Here is a 27,711-nt window from a genome sequence, read left to right on the forward strand (position 1 = left end):
AGGCAACACAAACTTCAGGAATAATAAGAAAATGTAACTTCTATCCCAAATACACATCAGAGCTTTGCATGTCTTGTTGCAGCTCTTCAGAAATAATCTCAGATACAGTTTCATTGTTTTTATTTTCATACATGTATATATTAAGCCCCAAATACTAAGAAAGAAAATAAAATTTGTTTAATTACTGATTTAGGGAAAAGTACCAGATTCATATCATGTGATTTTAAATTTTAAAAAATTACACTTTCCTGAAGTCTTTTATATATTATTATAGTATTCATGATAATTTCTCTGACAACTTTTAGAAATACTTTTTTCCTTATAGAAGCACGAAGTAATTTAAGCTTTCTTATCCATCTTTTTATTGTTTTATATGTTTTTCACTGTTTGAGTTCCTCTTTTTATCCTTTAGCCTGTCACCAAAGGATGCTGAGTAGCTTCCCAGGAATTCAGTAGTTCCAGTACACCTCAGAAAGAGATTCTGACCTGAGTGAGTTAATTAATAGAAGTTGTAATTCCTCATCCTCAGATGATAGTATTATTAAAATACAAAATGATCAAGAAAAATCTAAGAGAAGAGAGCCCCCCTTCCTTTCTTGCAGCCAGTGAGTTAATGGGTATTTCATAAACATATCTGGATTGTGGGGAGAAAAATTGATAGGTCTCAGGCACATTTGTAATACAAAATGTTATATACTCAGAGCATATCAAACACAATTTGCTCAAATCAAACACAGTCCAGCAAACAGCTGTGAAATATTTACATTCCTGTCCACAGCTTACATGGCAAAGGGCTGAAATTAAGCACAGAAAGTCAAGGACTGGCTCACTCTGCATGAGTGCTGAGATCACACAAGAAAGGCTGAGATCCTGTGTGGAGCCACCAAAGATGTCCCACCAGGAGGGACACCAAGAGTCCCAGTCCTTTCCCTGCCTAGTTTAACCAGTTAAATCCTTCCTGATCCCCACAGGGGTCTGAGGTGTGCCAGGCCCAGCAGGGAGCTGCTCATGGCACATCCACTGAGAGAACCTGCAGGGGAAAGGACTGAGCTCTCCTGTCATCCCCCCGTGCCACCAATTGGGAGCATCTTAGAGCCCTGCTCTTGTATGAAGGAGTCAAGATGGGACCCCTCAGGTGTTAGATCACCCTCCTCGTTGTCTTCAGTCCCCACTGGAAGCAAGACATGCAGAGCCAGCCTTTGGCTGGGCTGTGATGTTCTTCCTCTAACCACTGTCAAGGGGAATGGCCTTAAAAAAGTCCATCTGTGATGCCTCTTCAGGCAATAGATAAGAGAGGAGAAAAATGGCACTGAAGGGTAACTGGAAATGGCAACAAGGACTGTTGATGATACAGGCACAAAATCTTTCCTTTTTTACACAAAAAACCCACCCCCTTCTGAAAGACCAACAATTGGCAGGAAAAGTGATATTTAATGTGTCTTGTGCAAAGAAAAGCAGAAGATGGAGAGCAAATGTAAAGGGGAAGGTCTTTTAGCACCACTGGGTTAGAAGGGCCCATGGGCCTTGCTCAGCAAGTCCAAGCTGTCATGGGGAAAACATGTTCCTCAGGCCCAAGGGTCCATGCTGGAAATTACCCAGATCCCTGGGTTTGGCTCTCAGTCAAACACTTGGCCTTGCATTTGGCCAGGTATTTTGTGAATTGCATGCAGGCTTTTTTAAGAATTTAATTGGTTGTCACTTAAAATAGTTGGGGAATGTTTGTTTTTTTTTTTAAATCCCCTCCCAACAGTCTAATCCAAACCCTTCAGAGGTCAGCAGAAAGGTTTTCATTAAATTCATGGAACTGAATATAACTATTGCTATAAAGGCACTAATTATTCCCCAGGGCATAATGCCTATCACTTCAGCAATTTGGAGAGACCAGCTCTCACCTCCAATTCTTCCATTAAAGGCAGCCAGCCACCTGTACTGGAGATACATGTTTGGGATCACTCAATTAATCTGTTAGCAGCAGCATCAATAGCCTGCTATTGATTCAAACACAACAAGAGTATATTGAAATAGCCAGGCAGAAGTAAAATATGCCCAACAACAGAGGAGAACACCCAGTACCCTGCTGACATTTACACATGAGGAGGCAATGCTTTATACAGCAATACAGTGGGAACAAAATCAAAAGCCATTACCTGGAATGAGCCATTGATGCAGCAGATGTAAACCAGAGCAGCTGGTGGTCAAAGCAATGGGAAATTCTGAGATTACTCCATAAATTGATGCAGCTTGTCAGAAATAAGGCAAGGAGCTTGGTGGAGAAGAAATAGTCAGGCTTAATGAAAGTAGGGCCTGTAGATCAGTGTTTCCTTATTCCCACAAAGTCTTTACAAACCCAGTATAAAATAAAATCAGATGGAGGCAGTGGTAGTGCTGTGCCTTTGTGCAGGTCTGTGGGCACCAAGAAGGAAGTAGTGCTGGTCAAAACTGGCTGTTCAGAAGTAACCCCAGATACCAACATAGGTACACTGGTAAGTTCCCAGTCATTTGCTGCTTTAAGGTAATTTTAAGCGTAGCAAATGCAATTGGGTTGAGAAGGTGTCTTTTCTGACTCAGCAGGTACATTTCCCATGCCCTCTGGACCAATATAAAACTTTCATCTACCCCACACTTCAGTTTGCTAGCACTCAGCAACTTAAAAAAACCCCAACCTACTACCAAAACCCCAGTTTGATCCTGTGTAAAGCCTATTCTTGTATGCACAAGTTTTTCACCTACATTACTTTTTAATGAAGGTGAAGTCAATGAAGCAAGTGAAGTCAAACAGCAAGTTAAGTTTATCACTTTCAGCTGGGGTTTACTTGTGCTCTAGTAGAAAACAAGATACTGAGCAGCCATAGTACCAGAGGCAATACTGATGCAACACTACAGTATAGAACTTCATTTTAGACAGGAGCACATTGCTTTTAAATAAAGTAACTTCACCCCCAGTTCTTACAACATTCAGAAGAAAGCTGCTGCCATAGATATCAATAGGTCTGATTATCACCCACAAGGGGTTAAATTCCCAAAGTGCAGAGCGTGCCCAGTTTTCACTGGAATAAAACTGAGTTTTAGGCGGCCAAAGCTCGAAGATCACAAACCTTGCACATGCTGGGTGAAGGCAGCAGGGCAGATGATGTTATTTTCAATAAGGGAAGTGATTTGCCTCACTGATAACTTTGCCTCATTGATGACAGTGGAGCCGTGCCAGTGAGTCAGGTGTCTCAGTGATCCTCAGCACCTGATCTCACCGAGGCACAGACAGTGTTGTGTTCCCCTGCCCCTCCCCTTTACTGGGGGAACTATAATAGCTCCTTCAGAGCTACAGTGATGTCACAGCAGCTGTTACAGTGCCTGGCCAAACAAGAAAGATTGCAGACTTGGAGTAAGTTATTGTTTGAAAAGCTCACTTTGGAAATTTTAGTACTTAAGTTGTTAGTTGAGATAGCTTAATGTGATACAGGGAATGCTTTAGCCTGAGACAGACATCAGTTACTTACAAAACAAAAATAAGGCTTTACCAGTACTGCAACAAAATATTTTGTTTTCCCAGCTGAAATCTTTTCCACACCCAGAACCTGGTTTATCCCCTAGCTTCTGATTTTTAATGCAGTTACTGGCAGGTTCCCCATTTTCTACACCAAGGTAACCAATTAGCAGCAACAATTACAAACCTCTTGGCCTGTAAAGCCTGTATCAAGTTACTGCACGCAAATGGAAACAAATTAGGTCCCACTTTGTCTTGAAATTGCATCCTTTCACTGGTGTTAACAGAAAGGAGTCAGCCAGCACAATCTTCTCCCCCACTGCCTTTAATTAAGTAACTTACCTGTATGATTTCAAAAATACTGTCCTCAGTGCTCTGCTATCAAATGATCCCATTAAGCCAAGTTTCCAGTATTTCTGGAGATTAAGAAGCACTTTGCAGAGAACAGTGGTAACAGCCCAAGTGGTATTTACCTCTCACCATGCTGCTTGTTAACAAAAGCTAAGTTAACACTTTCAGCTACTCATGGACACAACAAATGTGATGAACTGGATGGATGTAATCACCTCCACTGCTTTTAGTGTCCAGATTCAGCAGCTGTAGGACAGGGCTCCTACAAACCTCACTGCTTGTAGAGTTCATAGCAGAGCTTTCAGACACCTCATTCAGAAATCTAAATACTTTCAATACTATTGCCCACTGTGCTGCAAGCCTTGGCCCCAGCCAGCAAGGAAAGGAGCAGTACAGTGCCTAAGATGTAAACCCCATCCCTACTGATGTGTCTGAAGACCAACAATGAAGGTAGGAATTGGAAACTAACACACAATCTGGTATTAGTACACACCTTTGAACTTTATTTGAACTTTTAACAATATTCTCACCTGTTCAGTTAAATGCCAGGGAGCTTTAAAAAGCTTCTGCTTTAATTATGAAAAAGTCTGGAGCTGTGTGGCATCTCAGTTTACAATTCCTAGGAGTTCACAACAGCCAACATCTTGGTAAATTCTTGGGCCTCCAAGACAATAACAAAAACATAGAGCAAGGGACTTATCTCAATTAATGATTTGCAGCTGCCTTCAAAAACTCAAAATCAGTTTGGCCATCCACACTTTTGTAAGTTGCTGTTCTTCAGCATATCTCACAGTTTCCACGCTCAAGCAAAACTGTAACTGACACAACATTGAAACAACTCAAACTCGAGAATTTCCTATCATATCAGGAACAACCATTTTAGCCTTTTTTAGCCAAGTGGTACCTTTCCAGTGCATTCCAAAGAAAACTGGTGTCCTTCTGCAGAGCAGCTGTGGCCTGGAAATAAGTTCAGTCCTTCACAGGGGTTAAAGCTTTATTTATAGAAAGTTGACTGCATTAATTGCAGCAATATTTGCATTGTATTTGAACTCAGCACTAACAGGTTAATATTTACATTTAGATAACACTTAAACCAAAACAAACGGAATACAGCCAATCTTAAGAGCAGAAAGACAGACATACACATGACAGACTTAAGAGTAAAAGTAATCACAGTTATTTCACTCTGGATGATTTAGTCTGAAGGCCTATTTCTTAATCAGATTAGCAGGAAGAGTGGATTTGTCCAAATCATCAAAATATGGATGGTTCAAGGCCATTTTGCCAGAAATCCTTTTTGCAGGATCATAAATTAACATTTTCTGGAAGAAAAAAACAAAACCACATTTACTTTCTCATGAAATATGAGCTAAAATAATGTTGAATACATAGATTAATAATAATAATAATGTAACTACAAAGACATTTTCCCCCTTTGTTCTGTGCTCACCCCGCTGGAGAGGTTATTTCCCCTACAAGTCAGTAGGAGTGCATAGTATCTCAGAAGATGAAAAATCCCATTTACCCCTCTGTTCAATAACCAAGCCCTTGCCTGTGTCTGGGTACCACATCCACTGAACTAAATCCAGAACCAGGCAACCAAGCAGCAATAATTGTCTCAGCTTCTTACTGAGGGAAATTAATAAGCTTTAGGCTGGTAAAGCCCTAAATGTTTACAAGTGGTCTGACACTTGTTTTGTTGCTGACATTGAGCAAAGTGATGTCAAATGGCTTCTGCTCAGGTTGGTGACTTTACAATTAAAATAAGAGAATGCTCACTCCGTTTCAAAATCCATATTGGAAAGTAGATGACAAGCAGGTAGAACTCAAGATAACAGTTAACACTTGAGTCTCTTGGCAATAAAATACTTCAATAGATATTCAATACTTGGAATACCTCAAAGGTGATGAGAGCAAAAAGAGGGGATGTCACAGCCATTAAAATAACCCTCAGAAGTTTCTAAAACAGGAGGAAATTTGTTTTACTAGCCATTAAAAAAAAAGTATCTATAGCTTATACAAGGGGTCAAAACAGGAATGAAGCATTCAGCAGTTTTGTACTAGACCCAAAACAAGAAAAGCTTTTTTATTTCTCCTTACTAAAGGACAGACCATTTCAAATTCAAGTAATCAGGATTCCACCAGCTGCACAACAAATCTGTCTTCCAGAACAAAACTTAACCAGTCTTACTCTGCCCAGTATTCAGTCTTGACATTTAATTATCTTTACACTTCATTCTTCGGGGAGTCTTCCAAGTTGATTTAAACCACTGAATTTGCATTTATATTCTCTGAACTTCTGCCAAATACAATGCTGCCTCTAGATTCAACCTTGCATAGCCAATTTACCTTGTGGCAGGTTCCCATTACCTACACCTAGAACAGTGTCCTATAGTCAATTCTGGTATCAAAGGTTCTCTCAAAATTGACTCAAAGAGGGGAATTTCTCTGAGAAAGGGACACTGGTACTGAAACTACAGCACCACAATTGATAGAGCAAATGAAGGAAACCTCTCTGAGCAGTCTGGAACATTAGTTTTCCCTGTCACCTACTGTCCTGATAATTCAAAGTTTTTGAGGACAGCCATCAAGTGCTTTGAAATGCTAGCCATAGAAGTAATTTAGCTTATGAAAGTCTTCAACTCACAATCTCACTCATGCAATTTGAATTACACATTTTTGTGTTAAGACATTTTCAAAGGCAGCTCCTTTACATACATCTGCAATAGTCTATAGAAAAAAATTAAACATTGAAACATTTTCATTGACAAATGTGAGCTTGTGCTCTAGAACAAACTACTTAGTTTTGTTGCCTTTAAAGTTATATTATGGGTTTAAAAGGCTTAAAAGTGCCATAGGAAACTTAAAGGGATTCCAGTCAGGAATACCACTGTCACCAGGCACTAATAGGAAACTAAAATGTTAACATTGATTAATGCAGAACTGTACAAGTCTTTAGAGAATTTAATATGCTTTGAGACTAGAATTATGTTAACACCATGAAGAACTAGTACTTTTTTTGCCCTTATTAGCAGCAGCCCCAACCACTGGTTTCACACAGTGAAGCCCCACCTAAGCTCAGATGAGCCCTTGACAGGTCCTTTTCATGCAGCTGTTTCAACAAGATTCTCCTGCCTGTTCCTTTGATTTAGTTTGTAAATACAGTCAGCAACAATTCTATTTCAAACTGATTTAATAAAGATGTTGTCAGGAGTTGTATCTCTGTAAGACAACTGTGCTGCAAGGTTCAGAGCTACCCAGGACAACTATATATTCAACAAATGCTCAGGCTGTCAGTGTGAACTGGGGCTCTGTCCCCCAAGAAAAACTGTGAGAAATTGTGATAACTTGAGCTTTTTGGGTAACACAACTTCATTCAGAGCATTCTGCCATATTACCAGTATGGGTAATGAACTGCTCTGTGACTGCTCACAGCCATGAGCCAGGTACACAGCTACTGCTCTACAAGGGGGTTCTGAACTGTCAGCTTGTCTTGAGACACACAGAGCACCCAACCCAGAGCCCTATCTGTAGGTCTGCACTGTACAAGTGCAGCTTTAGAACAGCCAAAGTACATTATTATACCTCAGGACATCTAAGAGCACACCTAGGATGTGACCTAAATTAGCCCTCAGTGGCAGCACATGAGCTGGAGAGCACTAAATGGAAAAGACTGATGAGAGACTGATAATCAGTGATAATCAGTGGGTGATAATGAAGAGCTTGCCAATTAAAAGCCTAGTGTGGTAGTTTAACTGCCTGGCCACAGAACTAACGGAAACTCACATAGACACAAAAGATACCAATTAAAAGTTAATACACCACAGCCAAAAATATTTAGCTACAAATTTAAGGGCAATTAAGACAGACATTACAGACAGACTTGAACTATGTTCCTTGTCTCAGCTAATCAATACATTCAGCTGTTTCTATCCTTGTTTATTCAGTTAAGACCATCATGAAAGTTTAACCAAGATGAGCCCACCAAGATTAATCCACATGCTGCCATAAAATAAACATTTCCAACTGGCTCAGCAGTCACACAGCCACATCACAGCTGGTGCTGGCAGCAGAAAGGTAACAGCTACTTTATGGGCAGAAGCCTTCACTTAAACCGCTTTGTAAAGACTCATCCTCACTGTCAAGTTGTACCTGGGCTTATTATTATAAAAAAGCTGAGGCATAATTGCTTCATGTGAAAAACAGTCTGGTATTACTTGTGAAAGGAATTAATGTCACACAAGGTGTCAGTTCTACAAGAATGAAGGCTCATACCACTGCTGATAGCTAGAAGGAAAACATGAAGATCTTCTAGCTATGACTGATGAGTACAGCTTTGTGTATTCTGGAGTATTTCAAACAGCCCACTCAGGTTTTAATCAGCAGTTTAGGACAGACTACTTACAGCCAGCAGATCAAGTCCATCTTTATCCAAGTTTTTGACATGTGTTTCAAGGCTGACAGGTTTCCATTTGGGGAATGTATTTTTATAGTCTTGCAGGGATTCCACCTCAGGCCATACCTCATTGTTGGGGGTCCCTAAAGCTCTGTGCAAGCATAAGCAAAATGTTAAACAGTTTAGTCTGAAATCTGTTATGCGCTATTACACTTTTAATTACACACAACTGTTGTGTGGTGCCACACAGGCAGCAAGGAAAGGTTCAGCCTTACATACCTGAAGATTCTGAAGATCTGGTCAATCTCTGAATCCCCATGGAAAAGTGGCTTTTTAGTTGCCAGCTCAGCAAATATGGTTCCTATGCTCCAGATATCTACAGGAGTAGAGTAACGAGCAGATCCCAGCAGCACTTCTGGAGACCTGTACCACAGTGTCACCACCTGTGGAACAAGGAAAGGTTAAGTTTGTGGAATTAGGTCTTTTAATTGACTGCAAGATAAATGGCTCATTTGTTATTAAGCAGTATTCACAGTTTTTTGCTAAAAATAGCCAGTACTTTAAGTTTTAGTGGAAGTTTCAAGCTTCATTTGTAGACAACCAACTCCATTGCAGCAGCTTCTACTTCAAGAAAAGCAGCTGCCTGCACGACTTCCCTAAGACCAGGAATCCTTTGGCACCCAGCCACAAAATCCCTCTAACCCAAGTGCTGTGCAAAGCAAAAATGCCTTTATGAGACAGGGAGTCTCATACAAGTTTGAGTCCATCTGACTCACTCTGAGTGGGATTCATAAAATGTTTTGGAACCTTAGTATGAAACCACAGTTAAAGAACTGGAAAATTGTTTTGGAAAACAAAACATAACTCTTTCATAGTTTTGTTACCTTATGGCTTGAAAAAACTTGAAAAAATGAGTCTTTTTAGCTGTTTCAGAATGAGTTCTTAGCAGGAAGCAAGTACACACTATTCAAAGCACCACAGGTACATCCCAACTCACTTCATGTGTGTAGACCCGCACTGGGATTCCAAAGGCTCGGGCCAGTCCAAAGTCTGCCAGTTTAATCACTCCCTTGTCATCTATCAGAAGGTTCTGAGGTTTCAAGTCTCTGTGCAGAACTCTTCTTGAGTGGCAGAAGACAATGCCTTGCAAAATTTGGTACAGATAACTCTAGAAAGGATGAGGTGGCAGGAAAGAAAGAAAGGAGTTACCTTTAGTACATGTCAGTGTCCTGCAACACAAAGGTGTTCCCTTCATTAGCTGTCTCCACAGCAGCAAGAAATGGAGATCCAAAGCATTGCAGATACTGAGTTAATATCAGTCAAAAAGCTACACAAATTAATTCTGAAGATTAGTTTAAGGCAGTTTAATCTCAGTAATTAAAAGACTTTCAAGTGGCATTTGAAAGCAAAACTCACATTCATCTTATCTACTGCTGCTTATTTAACCTTTCATTTCTCCTCAAGGAGTTAATTATACTGAAAGTAAGAGCTGCTTATGGTTTAGTAGGTCATCATTAAATTCCCTCTTGGGTTAAGAAATTGTCCTCATTACCTTGACACGTGAACGCTCCAGATACTGGCCAGAGGGAATACTATCCAAATATTTCTTGAGATCCATGGAAAGGAATTCAAAGACGAGGTACAGTCTTGAATCCTGCATGAGAACATCCTGAAGACTAAAAATTGAGTATACAATTACTTCCACTGCAAAATGCATGAACTCCCATTTCCTTTCTCAACAGGGATACGAGCAGATATTTTCAGGTTTCTATTGTAGAAGTCTTTAAAGTCTTAAAGCAACAGACTTAGTGAGTTATACTGTCACCTGGAAAATCAAGTATATCTGAAATAGTGTGTCAAACTAAGATAAAAGCCTATAAGCTGCCTCTTAAACTTATGTTCTCTCAAATCAGACACAGGAAGGAAAAATACTTTTGCCATTAAAGAAAACCCCACCTCTGGGTATTGGTGCCTAGCTTCGCTTTGAAGCTGGCCTGTCACAGCAGAGCCTGAATTACTGGGAACTTAAGGGAATATTTAATAGGAATCCAATAGACACAGCAGGATTTGCACACAATTTTAAGTATCTTCTTCATCCTTATTGGAGTGTAAGGGTTCCTAAACACAAACATACACACATGGAGACACTACCTCGCTGGAACCTGGCCAGTTTTAAGGCACATTAAAGATTAAGTATTTTGCTGCATCAAAGAGCAAGCAAATATGTTGTGGGAAGACAATGGCTACAATAATTTTTACATGTCAGACAGTCACTGATGGAAGTTTCACTCATAGCTCAGGTGTGCCAGCTATGATAGCATCAAAACACATCTAAATTCCTGCTACAGAACAGCAGGGAGAACATCAGAACACTTAAGTCAAACAGTATTCCAAGGTGGTAAATAAACTTCTGAGTCTGCCTGAAGTAACAGCTACAGCCAGTTTTCATGAGGTATGCCTCCATTCTCACAATAACCTCTCTGGAAGGAATTTACAGAAATTTCTAAATTAACAAAAGTTTGTAAGATTCCTAAAATGAAAAGAGGCGGCATGAGGAAGGCTTAATCAGAAAACTGGCATAAATATGGAGTTTAAAATATTTGCTGCAAAGCAGATACTGTATTAAGCAGAGAGGTTCTCACTTCACTAGAGAAGTAGAAAAATAATTTATGATCTGATGGGAGCTAGTGCCCCTCCAAGAGTTTAGCTAAATATCAGCATATGCATACCAGACTATATTGGGATGATTCAGCTCTTTTAATAAAGAAATTTCTCGGATAGCAGTACTTGGAACACCTTCCTCCTCACTTTCTAGGCGTATTTTCTTCATTGCAACCACCTGGCCTGTGGTTTTGTGACGACCTTTATACACAACACCATAGGTACCTGAACAAAAAGACAGTGAAACAAATATAGGAAGTACCAGCTTCAGGTACAAGTAAGTTATTGCAAACAGGAGCTGCTAACATAGGAAAAGTCCTTACAAATGGAGTATTTGTTTAGATTACAAACTACTACTTAGCTGTAGAGTTAAACTGAGCAGTATTTTTGTTTGTTTAAAGAATGCCACCCATGAAGTGTAGCAATTGTTAGGACAGGTACTTAGAAGCCTAAGTGTGAAAGGTGAATATTTGGAAGATGTAGTTATAAAATCAAGTACTATTTCACTTTCAAGTTGATTAACTTTCAGGCAAGATCATTATAAAGGATTATGATTTTGCCATTGATACATCATATTAAAATGCTAAAGGTTGGAAGTAGTGCTCCTTCTGCAGTCTGAGATCCATGGGTGTGAGCTGCAGAAATACCTCTGGCACAATGCTCAGTGCAGGAGAGAGGCTAGTGCTGTGGGTCTCAGCAGAAGCTGAAATTGGAACCAAGAGTAAATCTCAAATCAATCCATCTTAATTATCAATGCTCACAGAAGTAGAACCCTCAAACCAAGACATTGTAAGCCTTCTCTTTTTACCCTTCTTGAAGCATTAATTCCTCACATGAAGCCCAAACTAGTTTATTTCAGAAAGATTCAGGCACAAGGCTTTGGTTACAAAGCTTTGTTGCAAGATCCAAGCACACCTTTTGCTATTGCCTCAGAGTAGGCAATCTCAGAACAATGTACTTCAAACTTTCAATTTATAAAAACAGACTTCAACAGTGATCACAGGCTGGATTTCCAGTAGCAGGGAGGCTGTGACCAACACCTGCATTGAAGCCATCTTCTTAGTGCCTCAATGTGAAGTAATTGTTAAGAAGTCACTTCACCACAGAGCTTTGCTATCTTGCTTTCCTCTGACACCTGCACTGCCTGTATATAATCAGAGCAGAACAATCCAGAAAACACTACTCCCTACCAGCAGCTTCAAGCAAAACAACACATTGCACAACTTCAGGGGCAACTAGCAAGTTTATATTCAGAGAAATGGGGGAGCTTCCTAAGCTGTAAGCTGGTTTCTGGACTCAGAACATATTTTTTCTCCCTTTTGGAGAGATGTTACACTATTAGCCATCAAATGAAGGCAGACACTTTTCAACACTGGTCAGTTGTTTTTAACAAGACCATGTCACTTTCAAAAAAAGGGGCAGGCTGAAAGTTTTTACAGATATACATAACTACCACAGTAATTAAGCCACAGGCTTATTTAGCCACTTGGCTGAATCTCAGTGTTTCCTGTAACAGGCAGAGTGCACAGATCTTCTGGGACACCTCATAGCTCAAACTGTGGAGCATTTAAAAGCTCACTGTTCCCCATACTTACCTTCCCCAATCTTCTCTATTTTCGTGTAATCATCCATTGCTGTGGTTATCTCTGAAATGGACAGGAAAAAAGAAACAGAAAATGAGGGTGAACAGTTGCTGTCCTGAACACAGACAAGTCACTGAACCTGTGCCAAGTCTTTAGAAGCCAGTAGTGCCTCACATAATTAAGACGTAATGTGCAACACTTAACTGTTCTCATCAACAGGAACACAGAGCATACTTATTTCAGATTCCAGCTAGAAAAACTACACCCCAAGGTACGAGAGGGCAGTGATTTAAAGGAAAAAAAAGTTTAAAAATCTTTGAAGGAAAGTCCTCCAGTGAACTGAAAAAGGTGCCCTACTCATCATTTTTACTTAACTATTCGCTCGAGAGGAACGAACTAGAAACGGATAGAAAATGAGCTAGAAACGGATAGGAATGCCCCATGTGAAACAAGGGAACAGGGTGTGAGCCACGCCGGGGAACACGGGCCCAGTGTCACCGCACAGCGGGAGTGACCGCACAGCAAGAGGCGACAGCAGCGACGGGCACTCCGCACCTCCCCCGCTGCTCCGGACCGGCACCAGCTCCAGCTCCGGGCGGTTACGGACACCGAGCAGAGCCGAGTGACCTCCGGCTCCGGGCAGCTGCTGGCTCCAGGCAGGCCGCGCTCAGGGCAGCCCGGCCCCCGTCGCGCTCCCGCCGGCCCGAGGCGCTCCCCCGCTCCCTGGCCGTCTCTCCGGGGCGTTCCCCGCCGCGCACCGGGCTGGGCCGGGCCGGGCGGCCGCGCTGTGCCCCCCGGGCTGGGGAGCGGGACCCCGCACGGGCTCGGGAGCGCGCATCCCTCCGCCCCGGCCGCCCCCGGCCGCGCGCGCCAACGGCCCCACCGCGCGCCCCTCACCTGCGGAGCCGCCGCGCGCGCGCGCGCCGCACGAGCCGCCGCCGCCGCACAGGCACGTCCGCAGCACCGCGCGGGCCGGGGGCGGGGCCGCCGCGCATTCGAACCGGCCGCCTGCCGCGCTCCGCCAATGGTGCCGCGCCGGGCCCGTTCAAAGCGGCCAATCAGCGCGCTCCGCGCCAAAGCGAGGCCCAAAGGGCGGCTTTCGGCTCCGTGAGGGGAGGGAGGGGGAAATAGAAAATGCCGTGCGGCCGGGCGCGGCAAGCTGAGGGTGTACCGGGCGTTCCCTTGGTTCGCCGTCACCGCTAGCGGAGACAGTCTGGCAGGGCGGGTGGGTCTTTCCGCGTCGCCCTCAGCCGGTGACACGGGGGCGCTGGGACGGCGCCTCTGGGCGGATTGGCCACGATCCCAAAGGCACGGAACAGGACAGGCTGCAAGGGACACCCGTGGGTCACCTGGTCCCACCTCTCTGCTCATGCAGGGCCGTCCCAGAACACATGGCACAGGGTCGCGTCCAGACGGTTCTGGAATATCTCCAGCGAGTAAGAATCCACGTCGTCTGTGGGCAGTCTGTCCCAGTGCTCGCTCACCGCACAGTAAAGTTCTGCCTGCTGGAACTCCTGGACATTGGTTCCTGCCCATTCCCCTGGCACCATTGCTGGTCTCAAGGAGCAGCACCTGGTCCCTGCTCTGAGCCCTCCCTGCAGACAGGGGCGGTGTTCCCTCTCGCGGACCCACACGGACGATGTTCCCTCTGAGGGACCCACACAGGGGCCATGTTCCCTTTCGGGGACCCACAGGGATTATGTTCCCTCTGAGGGACATACAGGGATGATGTTCCCTCTCGGCTGTGTCTCCTCCATGCTGAACAGTCCCAGCTCCTTCAGCATTTCCTCTTTGGAGAGATGCTCCAGTTTCTTGATCAACTTTCTATTTCTTCACGGGACCCTGGGTACCGCTGGGATAACCCTTTGGGCTGCTGGTGTGGTTTGGGGAGTATAATTGTGTTTGGACCAGGCTGGGTGTTGGCTGCAGTGTCTCCTTTTAATCAAATCTGTAAGATTTGGATGTTGCAGCTTCTCCTTTTAATCAAGTCTGTTAGATTTGGATGCCATGGCCAGCCAGAGCATAAATTCATTATTTCTGGATACATGGGCACAGATCGGGGCAGTGCTGCTGTGGCCTTGGGAGCTGCTTTTAAGTCATATGCCTTAATGAAAGGTCATTGGGTAACTTAATTCCCCAGAAGCTGGGATGTTTGTCTGTAGGCAAATTAAAGTTCTGCATGCCTCCTCCCAGATTAAGAAAGATTAGTTGCTGTGCTATCCCAGTTTCTGAAAGAAGGGTTGGGGATGAAATTAGAGAGGCACCTGTGGGCCCTGCTCAGCAAGCACTCTGCCAGCTGCAGCCTTCCTCCACTGGTACCCAGGAAAGTGGTGCTACAGCACACGAATTAACAAAAAAATACCGGGAAAATACTACTCCAAACAAATTTTGTTACTGAGAAACTGAAATGCTAAATAGATTAGCAAAGTAATGTGTTTCTGGTTTTACAAGTCTTTCCCCTACAGGACAGCTCCACTGTGGTGCTGCTGACCTGCTCTAGCACCAATTGATCATCAGCACTGGCAGTCCTGGACCAACAGCTCCTGTGGACACCTAGAGTCCCTGCAGGGGTGAGACTCAGGCACCTCTTCACACTGCTGATGTTATTGCCTTTTTTAACTACTTCACTGCACTGGTTTACAACACTCTTGAAGGATGGCTTTGCTGCTTGTCTGAAATGTAAGCAGGGCAGGGTGCTGCAAACAAAAACATGCGGCTTCTCCCTTAAAGCATTTCTTTGGGATGGTGATTCCAGGAGGCAGGGCTATTTATGGTACCCTTCCTTCTTCTCATCCCTGCCCCATGGCAAAGGTGAGGGCAGCCCGTCCAACTCCTCCCCCTGAGTGTGTTTCAGGGGTAAAGCCCCTCCACTTTCCCCTCCCTCCTGGGGAATTTTTGCAGCATATGGTGTGCATGCTCGTGGGTTTCTGTTTACTTTGAATCCTGTATTATCACTGCTTGCTGGGAATTTACCTGCCTAGAACAAGGCTTTTGTATATCTGGGAAATTCCGTACAGGAATGTGGCTTGTGCAATCTTGTGCAATTCATAGGAAAAGAGCCTGATGTGCTCTGCCCTGCACAGTGACAGAGAATTTCTATCCTGTGTGTGTAACATGTCCAAAGCAGCCAGGACAGTGTGGGCACAGCAATGCCCATGGATCAGCTGTACGGCTCAGAGTGTGGGACATATCCCTCAGGCCTGGATCTGCAGCTCTGGGGAGTTGTTTTCTATTACCAGCAATGTTGTTTTCTATTGCCAGGGCTGGAGCTACTGCTGCTGAACCAGTCCCTGCCTAGGGACCTTAGGTAGGTTGCCAAAGTCCAACTTTCCCTTTAGAGGAAAAGAAAACATTTCTTGGAGGTCCCAGACATACGGTAACCCTAGTTAATTTACAGGCGTTGGTGGTGGTATCATAATCATTCAGTACTATAAATTATTGTAAGTTATATTAAAATATAGAGATTATCCCTCTCCTTTGTGACTGTATAGTGCTTATCTGGGTTGATCATTGCTTTGGACATGGCAGGAGCTAATGATGCTGCTTGAGACAAGTGATACAAGTACATTTGCAGTGACTTCTGTGTTTGAAGGGATTTAATGTTCTGCTTGAGGGAACAGCAGCAGTGAGCCTGCTGACAATGAAGTCACAGATGGATGCATGTGGGAATCCCCAGGACGGCTCTCCCCTTTACAGCAAAACATGGTGAAATGCAGAACTGAGGGAAAACTCCAAGGCAAACAGCAAAGGAATCTTGACAACACAATGTTAATTACATTTTATTTATATAAATGACCAGGGGGCACATCTATTAAAACCTCTTTGGCATCCCAGACTTGCCTTTGCCTGACCTGCAGTGCTGTTTGTGCAAGGCACATGGGATCAGACGACAATGCCGAGCTGGGATTATGGCATTACAGCTGTATTCATGGCTGAGAACCCAGTGTAATGCTCTGAACAACTCCTTTTCTGCTGAGTACAGGGCAGCTGCAAAAGTCAATATCCTCTTGTCTTTCATATATTAATCATATTCTCCTCAGCAATAACTTCACTGTAAAGAAGAGAAAAAGTGTGTTCTGTCTTTTACATAATGATGGGACTGAAAAGGTCAACTGGTTGGTGAATACTAATGAGAGTGTCTAAAATAGGTTGTGTTCACTGTGCTCGAAAGCAGATAAGTACAGACATTGATTGACTCCTTTTAACATTTATTTAAACTCAAAGATTATTTTGTTAAGACGAAAAATGCAAAAGTACAGTAGGAGAGATGTACTACCACTTAGGAATGCAAGGTAATATTAGAGGGATAGTATCTCTAATGCATATCTCAGATGATACATTTAACCTGTTAAATCTCTTGTTATGCAGGACAGTTCCCACTATCATGAAACATGGACAACTTCTCAGCTGCTCTCCTGCTGCATTAGCATTTTGATAGGATGCCAGAAAACAAAAAGCTCCTGAGAACCGTTTAAAAATAAAACAAAAGGATGGAAGCTGCTTAGAAAAAAATAATTAAATTGTCAGTGTCTCCTTACAGCATTAATATAAATATTTTAAATGCACTTAAAGTACTTGAATTTAGGTTAAAATTATTGTAAAGGATTTTTTTTTGTAACATGCACTAAATCACTTTACCTGAAAATCCCAAATATTGATATGATTGCAATAACGAAAATATCACAAACCATCTGCTCATTTCAAATAAAGAGATATTGTAAATAGAACTGGTTATTCATGGGTTGGTACCTTCTTGGAGGAAAACTCAGCTGAAAATCAGGGGAAGTTTTACAATGAACATCGCACCACACAAAATCTTCCCCCAGCTCTGCTTTGCCAAACTCCTTTCCCAGAGTAGGGAATGCTCCACTGTCACTGTGGATCTTCCTTCATCATGGGACACACAGCTGGTTTCATAAAAAAACCTTTAGAGAAATACCTACAGATGTCCAACATGGGTTTTATTTTAATAATTGTAATTAAATGAGAAAGGTGATCAGCATACATGTATCAAACCTGGCACAGAGGAGAGAAAAAAAAGTGGTTTTTGTTTCTTTGGAGCATCTGGGCAAACAGCCAGGCTCCACCAAAGTCTTTGGCAAAACTCCCATTAACTTCACTCTTGACCCCAGGTCAGATGGCTGGTTCCTGATTTTAGTTTTTACATTTCATCTAGTTTACAATTCAAGAATTGAAATGGTAGAACCCAATAAACTGCTTTTAAACTTCTGTTTGGATGCCTGAGAGCAGGGGAGGCACAGTCGAGGTCACACTTGGAGCTCCCTCAGCCTGGATGTGCCGGCAAGCAGTGCCTGCTGGCTGGAGGGGACTGGTTTTGAGGCGGGTGTGGAGGGCTGGGTAGCAGCACATCCCTGTAGGGAACAAGGCACAAACCCTGCCCTGGGTAGCAGCACATCCCTGCAGGGAACAAGGTACAAACCCTGCCCTGGGTAGCAGCACATCCCTGCAGGGAACAAGGCACAAACCCCATTCCCCCAGGCTGTGCACAAACCTTAGGCCCTGTCTTTGGCAGCAGTGTAACTCCATCAGCAACATTCCTCACTTGGAGAGAGTTACATTAAAAATCTCTTTCCTGTAATGGCTGTTTCATTTCAACACGTAATACTCCTTTTTTTCCAACTTACCTCAGGTTTTAGCTATTTATCCTTCTTCATCTTACAACAACCACCCACTACTGTGCTCGATCAGATCAAATGCACTGCAACAGCACATTTAAATTCCAAACCTCTGTCAGGGAAGCCTGACCTGAAACCTCTCCTGAAGTAAGGGAAGTCAACTTTTCTTTCCCTCCAGGTATCATTCCTGCTGCCAAAAAAAAAAAAAAGCTGTACTCTTCCAGGTGGGAGTGTAGATGAGACAAGTGAGGTTTATAAGCCAGTGGAAATACAATATGGATTTACATGTACACATCACACTTGACTTTGTTTAAATATTCCTCCTCCTAGCAATTGTAAGAGTAACTTAAAAACCACTTTTCATTTCAAGTAAACCTTTTCTTTTTTTCCCCTTAGGGTGTTATTTCCTTTCTCAATCTGCAAATCCCACTTAAGTCTCTAACTGTCCTTCTCAAGCAGTGATTGAAGATGGCGTGCAGTGATGGTGTGGTCCATGAGTTGTACAAAAACAATGTGTGACCCAGGCAGAGAACTGCTAATTGCCACTGCCCATCCGTGGACGTGACCAGCCTTGCTTCATGCTGGCTTTTAGCTAACAGGGAGCTTGTGATCCTTTTTCCCCCATCTCCTCTGGCTCCCAGTCCTCCAAGTGGGCTGAGGAAATGAGTCACATCCAAAACAAGAGGGATAAAAACATTCCGGGGAATTACCTTCTCCATGTGACATACAGCCAGTCTTTGGTTAAATATTTTTGTTTGGCTCTGTATACAAAGAAAAACGTTTACAGGAGAGAGGGAGTGACAAGCAATTAGTTACACAGTATCCAAAGATGTATAAACATCTCTAGTCAGTTTATGCAGCTGAGCACGTGTTCCGTAAATTGCACCTACAGCGCTAAGGTCCTCGGTAGGACAACTAACTGGATTAAGCTGTTATCACCAATATTTCTAGGTAAATTAGTGCTTAATAGCATTTGTTGTGTTTCACCATCACAAATGGTTTCCAATTAAAACAGGAAAAAGGGTTGATGCACCAGGACAGCCTTGTGAGAAGTAACGATAGGATAAAGTAATTTAAGTCAAAACTAAAGTAATCTTAATTGCTTTTACAATACTCTCACAATTTTGTGCTGTGATAAAACACGTTTTAATGAGATTGATAAAAACATTTTTTAAACTGAGAAGAACTAACTGCTGGTTTGATCACCGTGGGATCTCACCTGTGATGTTTGCACAGCCCTCATCTTGGGCTGGACGAGAGAGAGCACCGGGACTGACTCCCCGAGGCTGGAGCGCGTTGTGAGGGTATCAGCTAATCACCGTCCGCAGGTGCAGCTCCCCATGGCCGTTCTCCCGCCGCCGCTCATGTGCGGGCAGTTTCGCATTTGCATTGCAGCGAACACACCACACCTGTGGCACTCCCGATGGGACGGAGCTCATCAGCGCCCAGCGCGAGGATCTGGTTGGCTTCGCAATTTTGTTTAACAAACTTCAGCGGCGCTTTCCCCTCCACCCCTCATGCAGTGGGCGCTCCGCGGGTAGAGCAGAGTGCGCCGTGTCCAGGTGAGCCGCGGGCGGCTGAGGCGGTTCCCCGGTCCTCCAGAGCCCCCGGCAGCGGCCGCTCTCCCGGTTTTCCAGCGGGGCGGACTTCGGGGCGCTGCCCCCGCCTTGTGGCACCTCCGGCGCGGCCGGCCCAGGCACGGGGCGGGACGGGGCGGCGGCGGTGCCGGTCCCGGAGCCAGCGCGCCCGCCCCCCGTGCCCTGCCCGCCGCGGGAGGGGAGCGCGGCGGGCCCGGCCCCACCTGCAGGGGCGGTGGCGCGGGCAGGACGGCCCGGCGCTGGGGTGAGCCCGGGACGGCTGGGCGAGGTGAGGAGCGCTGCAACATGGCCTCCTCCTCCTCCTCCTCCTCCTGCTCCTTCCCCTCGCGTTCGGCGGCACGGGGCAGCAGGGACCAGGTGAGCGCGCAGCCCTCGGGCGGGGAGAGGCGGGCGCGGGACCGGCGGCTCTTTCTGCTTTTCCTTCTTTTCCCTCCCTCCTTCTCCTCCTCCTGCCTTCTCTCGCGGGCGCTCCGGGTCAGCGCGGGGTGAGCGGCGGGTCCGGCGGGAGGGTGCAGCCCAGGTGCGAGGCTGCAGCCGGGAGCGCCTGAGCCGGCCCCGCCGGGAGGGCCGCACGGCTCTGCCTCTGCCGGGCCAGCGGTGGCCAAACCCCTCCCAAAACAACATGCGACCCCCCCGCGTTAATGCCCCGCTCTGCTGGGAATGTGGCGTTTTGGGGCGCGGGCGTGTTGCGTGTGCTTTGCGTGTCTGCCTTGCTTGCGTTTCACACCTCTGTCGTGAGGCAGCGATGAGCTTGCGGGACGGGGGCTGAAAAGCCACCCAGGTAAGGGCTGGAGGCTCCCACATCCCTGCCTGGCCCCGCACCCGGCTGCCATCGCCGGTGTGCGGGTCGCTGTGGGGACGGTGAGGGCAGGTGAAGAGAAGATGCTGGTGAAGGCTTCACTTCACCGTGGCCCCAGCGGCCACAGGAATTGTTTTTCTCCCTGGCCTTCCCTCCTCCGCAGCGGTGAGAGCGGGGCCGCAGGGTCAGGTGAAGGAGCTTTGCTGCTGTGCTGGGTCTGCCCCAGGTATTCGATGTGATCGCTCTCTGTTTATTGCTCTCACCAATGCTGCCTTCTGTTGTGAGTTGGTCCCACGTTCTTCCTACTGAAACACAAATGGCATAATCCATTTTAGCTGTGAAGATTTGTGTTCTCAGGGCAAAGAAAGAGTATATTTTGGCTTATTACTGGCAAAATGACGCTTCTTCCACTAGAAGTAAGTTTAGGGAAAAGGGATTGGGAAAGTATGATAACTGAATTATCTCTCACCCACCCCACCCCCTTTTTTTTTCTTTTTGGGCTATATGCCCAGAGCTGAAACTAAAACTGAAAACTTTCAAGATTGAAGGTATAACTAATCAAGGCTCAATAAGCTTTATTCTTTGTGGTTTGCTTTTTTTTTTCTTCCCTGAAGTTGGTATCTTTTGAATCATTAAACTTTCCTGCTTTTAACACCACTTTTGCTACTACTTGAAACACTAAACTGGACACAGAAGATGGAATATTATCTGTTTTACTGTAGACTGTTATGGTTTCTCATGTTTCTCCCTCAAATCTGTGTGGTGTTCGTGCTTTGAAATGGAATGTAAATTAACACCCCAGGAGGACTGATCAGCTAGAAATAAGTCACTGCTCTGGCAGTCAGGCTCTCTAAATTCTGGTTGGGCAAGAGGCTGTTCCCCCTGCCCAGCACCTCTCTCTTCTTTTTGTGAGCCCTGTGTTTTGAAGGAGAGTTCCCTGAACAAGAAGACAGTGCTTCTTACTGTGCTGTCAGAGCTCCAGGCATTTCTGCCTCTCTTTCATCAATTGTCTCAAGGATAAAGAGAGAAAATACAACCTTGTGTGTTCACAAAGTGGCTAAACCTTATTCTCTGAAAGGTTTGTAACATAGGCTGGGCTGAAGTGTTGAGTTCTTTAAGGTGGTGACTGTTTTCAGTCTCCAAATTGTGCATGTTACAATCTTGGGCTTGGAACGACCTCAGGATCAGTAGAGACTCAGCTTTGTCCTCTGACCCTTCAGTCCCTCAGGGGCAGCAGATTTCCCCTTGGTTTGAGAAGACTCTTCGGTCAGGCTCTAAACTTTGAGGGTGTCTGTTTGTGTGGTGGGTATATGAGGTGCTCAGATCTTGAGACACTGTTAGGGCTCTGTGTTGGAGATGGGGACATGCTTTGACACAGTCAGTGCTTGTTAGTGAGTTCCTGACAAAAATCTTTCTGCCACCATTAATCTGTCTCTCATTTCTGTGGGAATTGACTAATGCTCATTGCATGTTCCAAATGATACTGTACTATCATGGGCTGTTACTCTGTTGGTGCCTGCCAGAGGATGAGGTTGGGGATTTCCATTATTGAAAAACTGTCACCTCTCCCATCTTTTCTAGATCCTAATTTATTGCTCGTGTTCTTTTTGGAGATAATGAGATCTGTCTGTTATAATGGACTGATTTATAAAATTATGTTAATAATTGTGTGTGGCTAAATATTTTCCTTTTTAAAATAAAAAGCTGGTTACAGTTTTTCCTAGACAATTTCCAGGCTTTGCAGAGCTAAAACTGTTAATGGCATAAAAAATAATTTGTTATTCAATGCTGTTTATAGTCCTGCAGTACTTTGCTGTTGATTCTTTGGATGGCCCTTTGGTGTTTATTTCACTTCAGTGTTTTCTAAAATGTCTTGTTCAGAAGCTTGTGTTTCCAAAACGTGACAGGAAAACTAGAATGTACTTTGTTGTTTGAGTTAGTTTTGTTAGTTTCTTGTTTTAGTTCTTTTGTTTTGACAGCTCTTGGCCTCAGCACCGTGGGCACTCTTAAAGTCAATGCCTAGAAATTAATTATGCTTGTAGGTCACCTACAGTGCTGTGCTTTGTTCCAAAGTGTTTCTATTTGTTATATTTAAGGTGCTGAAAATTTGGGGATTGTCTAGGGCTTGAAAGAGATCTTTGAACTTCAGCAATGACAAACTTTTATGCTTTTTGCCACTTAGGTTAAAAATGGGGAGTTTGTGGGAAGAGAGGAGACAGTGGTCAAGTTGTTGGGCAGGGGGAGGAGAAAACGCAAATGCAGTTCAAATATGACAGCCATGTTGTTATCACATAAATAATAGCAATAAAAATAAATAATTTACTGCTAAAGTGGAAATTGTATTTCACAGAGTAAGTTTTTAAGTGTGATCTGTGAGACTGCGAGTCCAATCATAGCTGCTCTGAAAAGCAATAATACCTGCAAATGTTATTCAGTCATTGAAAACTCTGGGGAAAATGGCAGTTTTGCAGTTAAAAAAAAACCAAACCAACAACTAAACAATCCTCCCAAACCCCTCCCCATGCAGCATACAGATCAGAGCACATGAGCCTCAGTTCCAGACAGTTGTTCAGTACAGGCAAATTCTTGTCCTTGCAGTTTACTCTGGTTTTATCCTACATTTTATCAGCTTATTTTTTGATTTTTTTTCCTCCACTCCAAACTCTCAGAGTTCTGTTCTTATATACTCTGTTTCTCAAAATTCAGGGCTTTTGACACCATGTAAAAACTATTGACATACTAATCCAGTCAATGATTACCTATTGAAAGTTATTTTTGCCACTCTCTGTTGTCTGGAGTGGGAATATTTCCCATGTACATTAGGGTTTGTGATGAGCTGTTGACAATGGTACTTGTGCTCCTGCTGGCATGGCTCTTGGTATGGCAAAATAAGACCTGGCATGTTGCATTAATTGTGAGAAAAGCATGGTTTTGCAATCTTTAATCAGGCAAAGTTTCATTAGCTCTTTGAGGGAGTTTTACTCTTGGCCTAAGGAAGATTTTTTTTTAACAGCTGGTGGCACTTGTTAGCTTTTTCCAGAGGCATGATGTGATGAGGAATTAGAGGCATGAGGGTAACATTTTCTATTTATGTGGGTTTTGTGCTTGACTTCTCATATGTAGTGTTAAATAGTGATTTATGATGCTGACATGCCTGAGAAGGAGAGTTTTGAAGCTTGAATTTTCCAAAACAAATCCTTCAAAATAGTTTTAAGCATATTTTTTTCTTTAATTCTTTAATTTGGTAAAACTAGTTTAGATTCCATTATTTTCTTCTCTGAAAATTTTTTGTAATTGGTCAAAATTGGGAAAGAATGTGGTGGTTTTTTTTTTTTTTTTTTTTTTTTTGTTTTTTTCGTTTTTTTTCAGTCTAGGGAGGAGGGGGAAAAGTAGTTGCTCTCATATTCTCTAGTTACTAAGTGCCAGAACTTTGCTACTCTTTTGAGGAGTTGCGTGTGCTGCCTGCTGGTTGGTTCTGGTCCCTTTTGCCCTCTCAGCTGTTGAATTACATCAGAGTGCACATAAAACACATAGCAAATAATAGTTGCTTGCACTGTGTGTGTCTGCTGCCCTTGCCATGGGGATGCTTGACAGGCTCTGTAACCCTGAGGAGGATGAAGAGGACAGCAAAGGGAATTGCTTCAGTTGCAGTATTTATTTATTATTTATTAAATATTTCTTAGTGTGATTGTGACATTGTGAGAAGCCTGGCTCTGCTTGTGTCAGTCATTGCCTCATTGTTCATGTGATGGTTGTGCACTCCTGGAGTCTTGCCCAGATTTGGTATCCTCTTGAGCAGAACCCACCCTGTTTAGTCTTGGAGCAATGGCTGTTCTTTCTTCTCTACTCCCCTGGGATATCCCACAAAAATGAATCTACTATTAGCTACTTGATTATATTGTAATTTCTTAGCCTAAATGCATTTAAAGCTTCAGTTCCCACTGACTCTTTGGAGAGGAAAGGGCACCATACTTCAATCACCTTTTAAAATTCCAGGAAGTTGTTCTCCTCCAAGGGCATTCTGAGGTTGGTGCCCTTCAGAGGAGAAATTCTTCAAACTTTCCATATAATATCTGGAGTATGCATCATGACTTTATCAGGAGGCTTTATTGATCCTATCTGATCATGACTTGGAAAAAGCTGTGAGCTAATGAAAGGAGTCTTGCATGGCACAACCGTGAGTGTTTCCTTTTGCCCTGTGTTCCACTGCTGAAGCAAGGCCTGGCTGAGCTTCTGCACTGACCTGCTGTTATTACTGAAAGCAGGCTGTGATGACAGCTCCTTTTAATAGGAGAATCTGAAGTAACATTCTGCAATGACAGAGGAGTTGATGGCATGTGAGTGTTGTAGGAGAGCTGGTTTCTTACCAGAGTCTTCATGGAGACTGGCTTTTTTAGATTTTAAAACCTCAATGATATTTTCCATCTGTTTTGGAAAATACTTTTAAAGGAATTTTAATAAAGGTAATTTTCAGATGACATACACGGAACAGGTGTGAGCTAGTTTTATGATCTTTGCATGCTGTTGTTACTAGGACCATAATTTAAGCATGTGTGCCTTTTAAAGAAAAGAATATGGAATTTCTAGGCTCCATGACAATTAGTTTGTTCTACTAAAAAGCAGAAATTAAGAAGATTATGAATGACCACACCCTGGCCTCATAACCAGCAGGAGTTCCTCTGCTTTTATTTCTGTGAGTTCAGAATTCCTGCCTGTTCCTGTATTGAGGGTGCTGATGATGTAGTTTGTGAGGAATTCCTTAGCACTAGGAAGATGTTCAAGCAGCTGTCTCTGTTTTCCTTCTGAATTTAAAATTTAGAAGTCTGAGGTTGTCTATGGTGGGAAACCTCCATTTTCAAAGAAATGTTATACAAACAGCTCTAACTTGGTTTTGACCCAGTTTACTAATCTGTAGATTTTTGTTGCGTGTGTCTTACTCTTAGAAGATTATCTGCTTTTCTCTTTCTTGCCCTATTTTTTTTTTGGTGTGGGGGGGAGAGCAGGGGGAGGGTATGGGTGTGTATGGGGATGATGTTATTTAAGCTCTCCTTTTCATCCTGTAATTAAAGACTTGTTTCTGTCCATTTAATAGTTTAGTGCTGCCTTGCCCAACATAGTGTTTTCTGTGCAGATTCACTTTCCACAGAACATCTGTTCAGCTTTAGGTCAAAGAAAACTCATCTTGAGGTTGCTGAACCTAGCTGAGCAAAGAACTCCTGGTCACACCACAGAAAGGATCTGCCAATGCTGAAAAATGATCATTAATTGTTAGCCTTTTCTCACTGAGATTATCTGATCTATATGTGAACCCACAGGTGATTTTAAAAGCACAAAAGTCAGGTGCACCTGGAAGGTGCAGGTGTTGCTTATTGAGGAGAATTAATCTGAGTCATTAGAATCTTGTTTCTTTACAAATCTCCTCCTCTTTGGTGGCTTTCTGTTTCTGTTGTGGAGGAATCCCAAGGAACTGATTCCTCCTGCTCTGCAGGACTGACCCTTTAATGGAGGTGTTTTAGGAGCGGATGTGTTGTTGGGTGAGGAGGTAAATTCTTTACCTGCGTGGTGAGGGGGGAGTGTGCAAGGTCGGGTGATGCCAGGGTGCTCTTTAAATTGTATCTTTGTGGTGGAATAGAACACTGGAAACTGAGCAGAAGGGGTGAGTCAGCCGGTCTTCTGTTCTGACAATCAATACTGCACTCAGGGAGAGCAAAAAGACATTTAATAATAGTGTAAGTATGCTATTATATTAAAAAGTAACATGTACTAGTTATCTTGTGATGGGTATTAAGGGAGAGGTTAATTAACTTGGCCAAACAAGGAGTAGTACTGACTTTATGACAATCTTTCAAGGGAATACTAGAGGAATGAATAAATTTTGTAACTTTCTCAAAACTTGAAATGATTCATTACTTCCCCTCCAGTGACCACAGTGCTGTTCTGTAAAGGCAAGCAGTTTATTGACAATCCTAAAAATATAAAAAGGGGGACTCTGTATGAGTATTTTTGTATTTTATTCAAACAGATAAATTGCATTGTGTTGTTTGCCCACCTAGGCCACTTCTGTAAGTCAAGATCAGCAGAGATTAGAGTTCAGGCATAGTAATTGTCTTATTACCCCTATCTTTACTCCTATGACTGCATGGTGCAACATCCCAGCTACATAAACTGGTACATGTATCACCCAGAACTGTGGAGCAAATTGTCTTTAAAGTGTGGTAAGATAAAGGAAGACAGAGATGGAATATGTTCTTAACAGCCTCTTACAACACTTAACTGAGAACATTACATACACCTAGGCTTGCTCTCTTGAAACTGTTGGAGATTTTAGGCATAATAGCTACAAATAGATTGTGTTCAAATTTAACTGGGCTTTAAATTAGTGAAAGTAATGACTTGTTGTGCCACAGACACGACCCCATTGTGCAGGTGAAGGATCTATAAGTGTGATTCAGTGCTTTAAATCTCCAATAGCAGAACCAATTTCCTTTCATATTCCTCTCTATATCTGGATTCTGCTTGCTCCTGTTCAAAGAATATTGCAGAGAGAGCACATATGCATTTGTCTGAGAAGGCAAATAATTTCACAGGTCATGACTTTGCAAATGCATGAGACAGCCTTACTCTGTGATGGGAGCCTTTGGTGGGAACTAGTAACAGTGAAAAAGGAAAAGGGCAGAGCCTCCTAAATGGCATCCACCTCGTAAACATTTGCAATGTAAAACAGCAGCAAGCAGGGCAGGGGCTCAGCTTTTACAGTTGGGGTCATATGTAGCTCACAAGGCTGATCTTGGGGCTTGCTGGGTCGTAGACTTGGTGCTTATGTCCTCAGCTGGGAGCTCAACCTGTGCCTTCAACATCCCATTCAGGTGCCTTAGTTCTGAATACTCTTTACACAGCAGAGAACTTTCTCTTCCATGTTGTTTGTTTAGTTGGTTTTCTTAAATTATTTTTCCCCTCCCTCCCTTGGTGCATCAAATCTCCTGCTGAACTCTGTTGATCCTTGCAATCCTCTGAAAAAACCCTGTTTATTTTCCATCTGTTATCACTCTGTGAAGATTTTAATTCAGTAAGGTACTCCTGCTCTTGGAGTTTTTGCTTTATCCTTCAATTGATACAGGCTGAACTTTGCAGCCTTTGGTCATTTTGGTGGTTTGGCTCACAGCACATTTCTGAGAAATGTTTTGTTGCTGTAGCTGGGGAGAGAGG

The 27,711-nt window shown here is 43.5% G+C and overlaps 1 protein-coding gene across 1 annotated transcript; it reads right to left on the reverse strand.

The window, feature by feature from the left end:
- Window positions 1–4,382: 4,382 nt before the first annotated feature.
- CDK1 (cyclin dependent kinase 1) lies at window positions 4,383–13,430 on the reverse strand. Its single transcript, XM_030951520.1, has 8 exons — window positions 13,370–13,430; window positions 12,485–12,535; window positions 10,958–11,114; window positions 9,781–9,904; window positions 9,226–9,396; window positions 8,508–8,671; window positions 8,238–8,379; window positions 4,383–5,154 (listed from the first exon to the last, which is right to left on the reverse strand). Exons 2-8 carry the CDS (start codon window positions 12,519–12,521, stop codon window positions 5,041–5,043), a joined length of 909 nt encoding a protein of 302 aa, XP_030807380.1. The 5' UTR covers window positions 12,522–12,535; window positions 13,370–13,430; the 3' UTR covers window positions 4,383–5,040.
- Window positions 13,431–27,711: the final 14,281 nt, after the last annotated feature.

The sequence above is a fragment of the Camarhynchus parvulus genome, chromosome 6 (assembly GCF_901933205.1).
Source record: "Camarhynchus parvulus chromosome 6, STF_HiC, whole genome shotgun sequence".
Lineage (NCBI taxonomy): Eukaryota > Metazoa > Chordata > Aves > Passeriformes > Thraupidae > Camarhynchus > Camarhynchus parvulus.

Coding starts and splice junctions, on each gene's coding strand:
- CDK1 (XM_030951520.1), bottom strand. CDS start 12,521: ATGGATGATTACACGAAAATAGAGAAGATTGGGGAAG. Junction 8,672..9,225: donor TGCGGGTCTACACACATGAA/GTGAGTTGGGAT, acceptor CTTGTTCCACAG/GTGGTGACACTGTGGTACAG. Junction 5,155..8,237: donor ATGGACTTGATCTGCTGGCT/GTAAGTAGTCTG, acceptor TTTTTCTTCCAG/AAAATGTTAATTTATGATCC.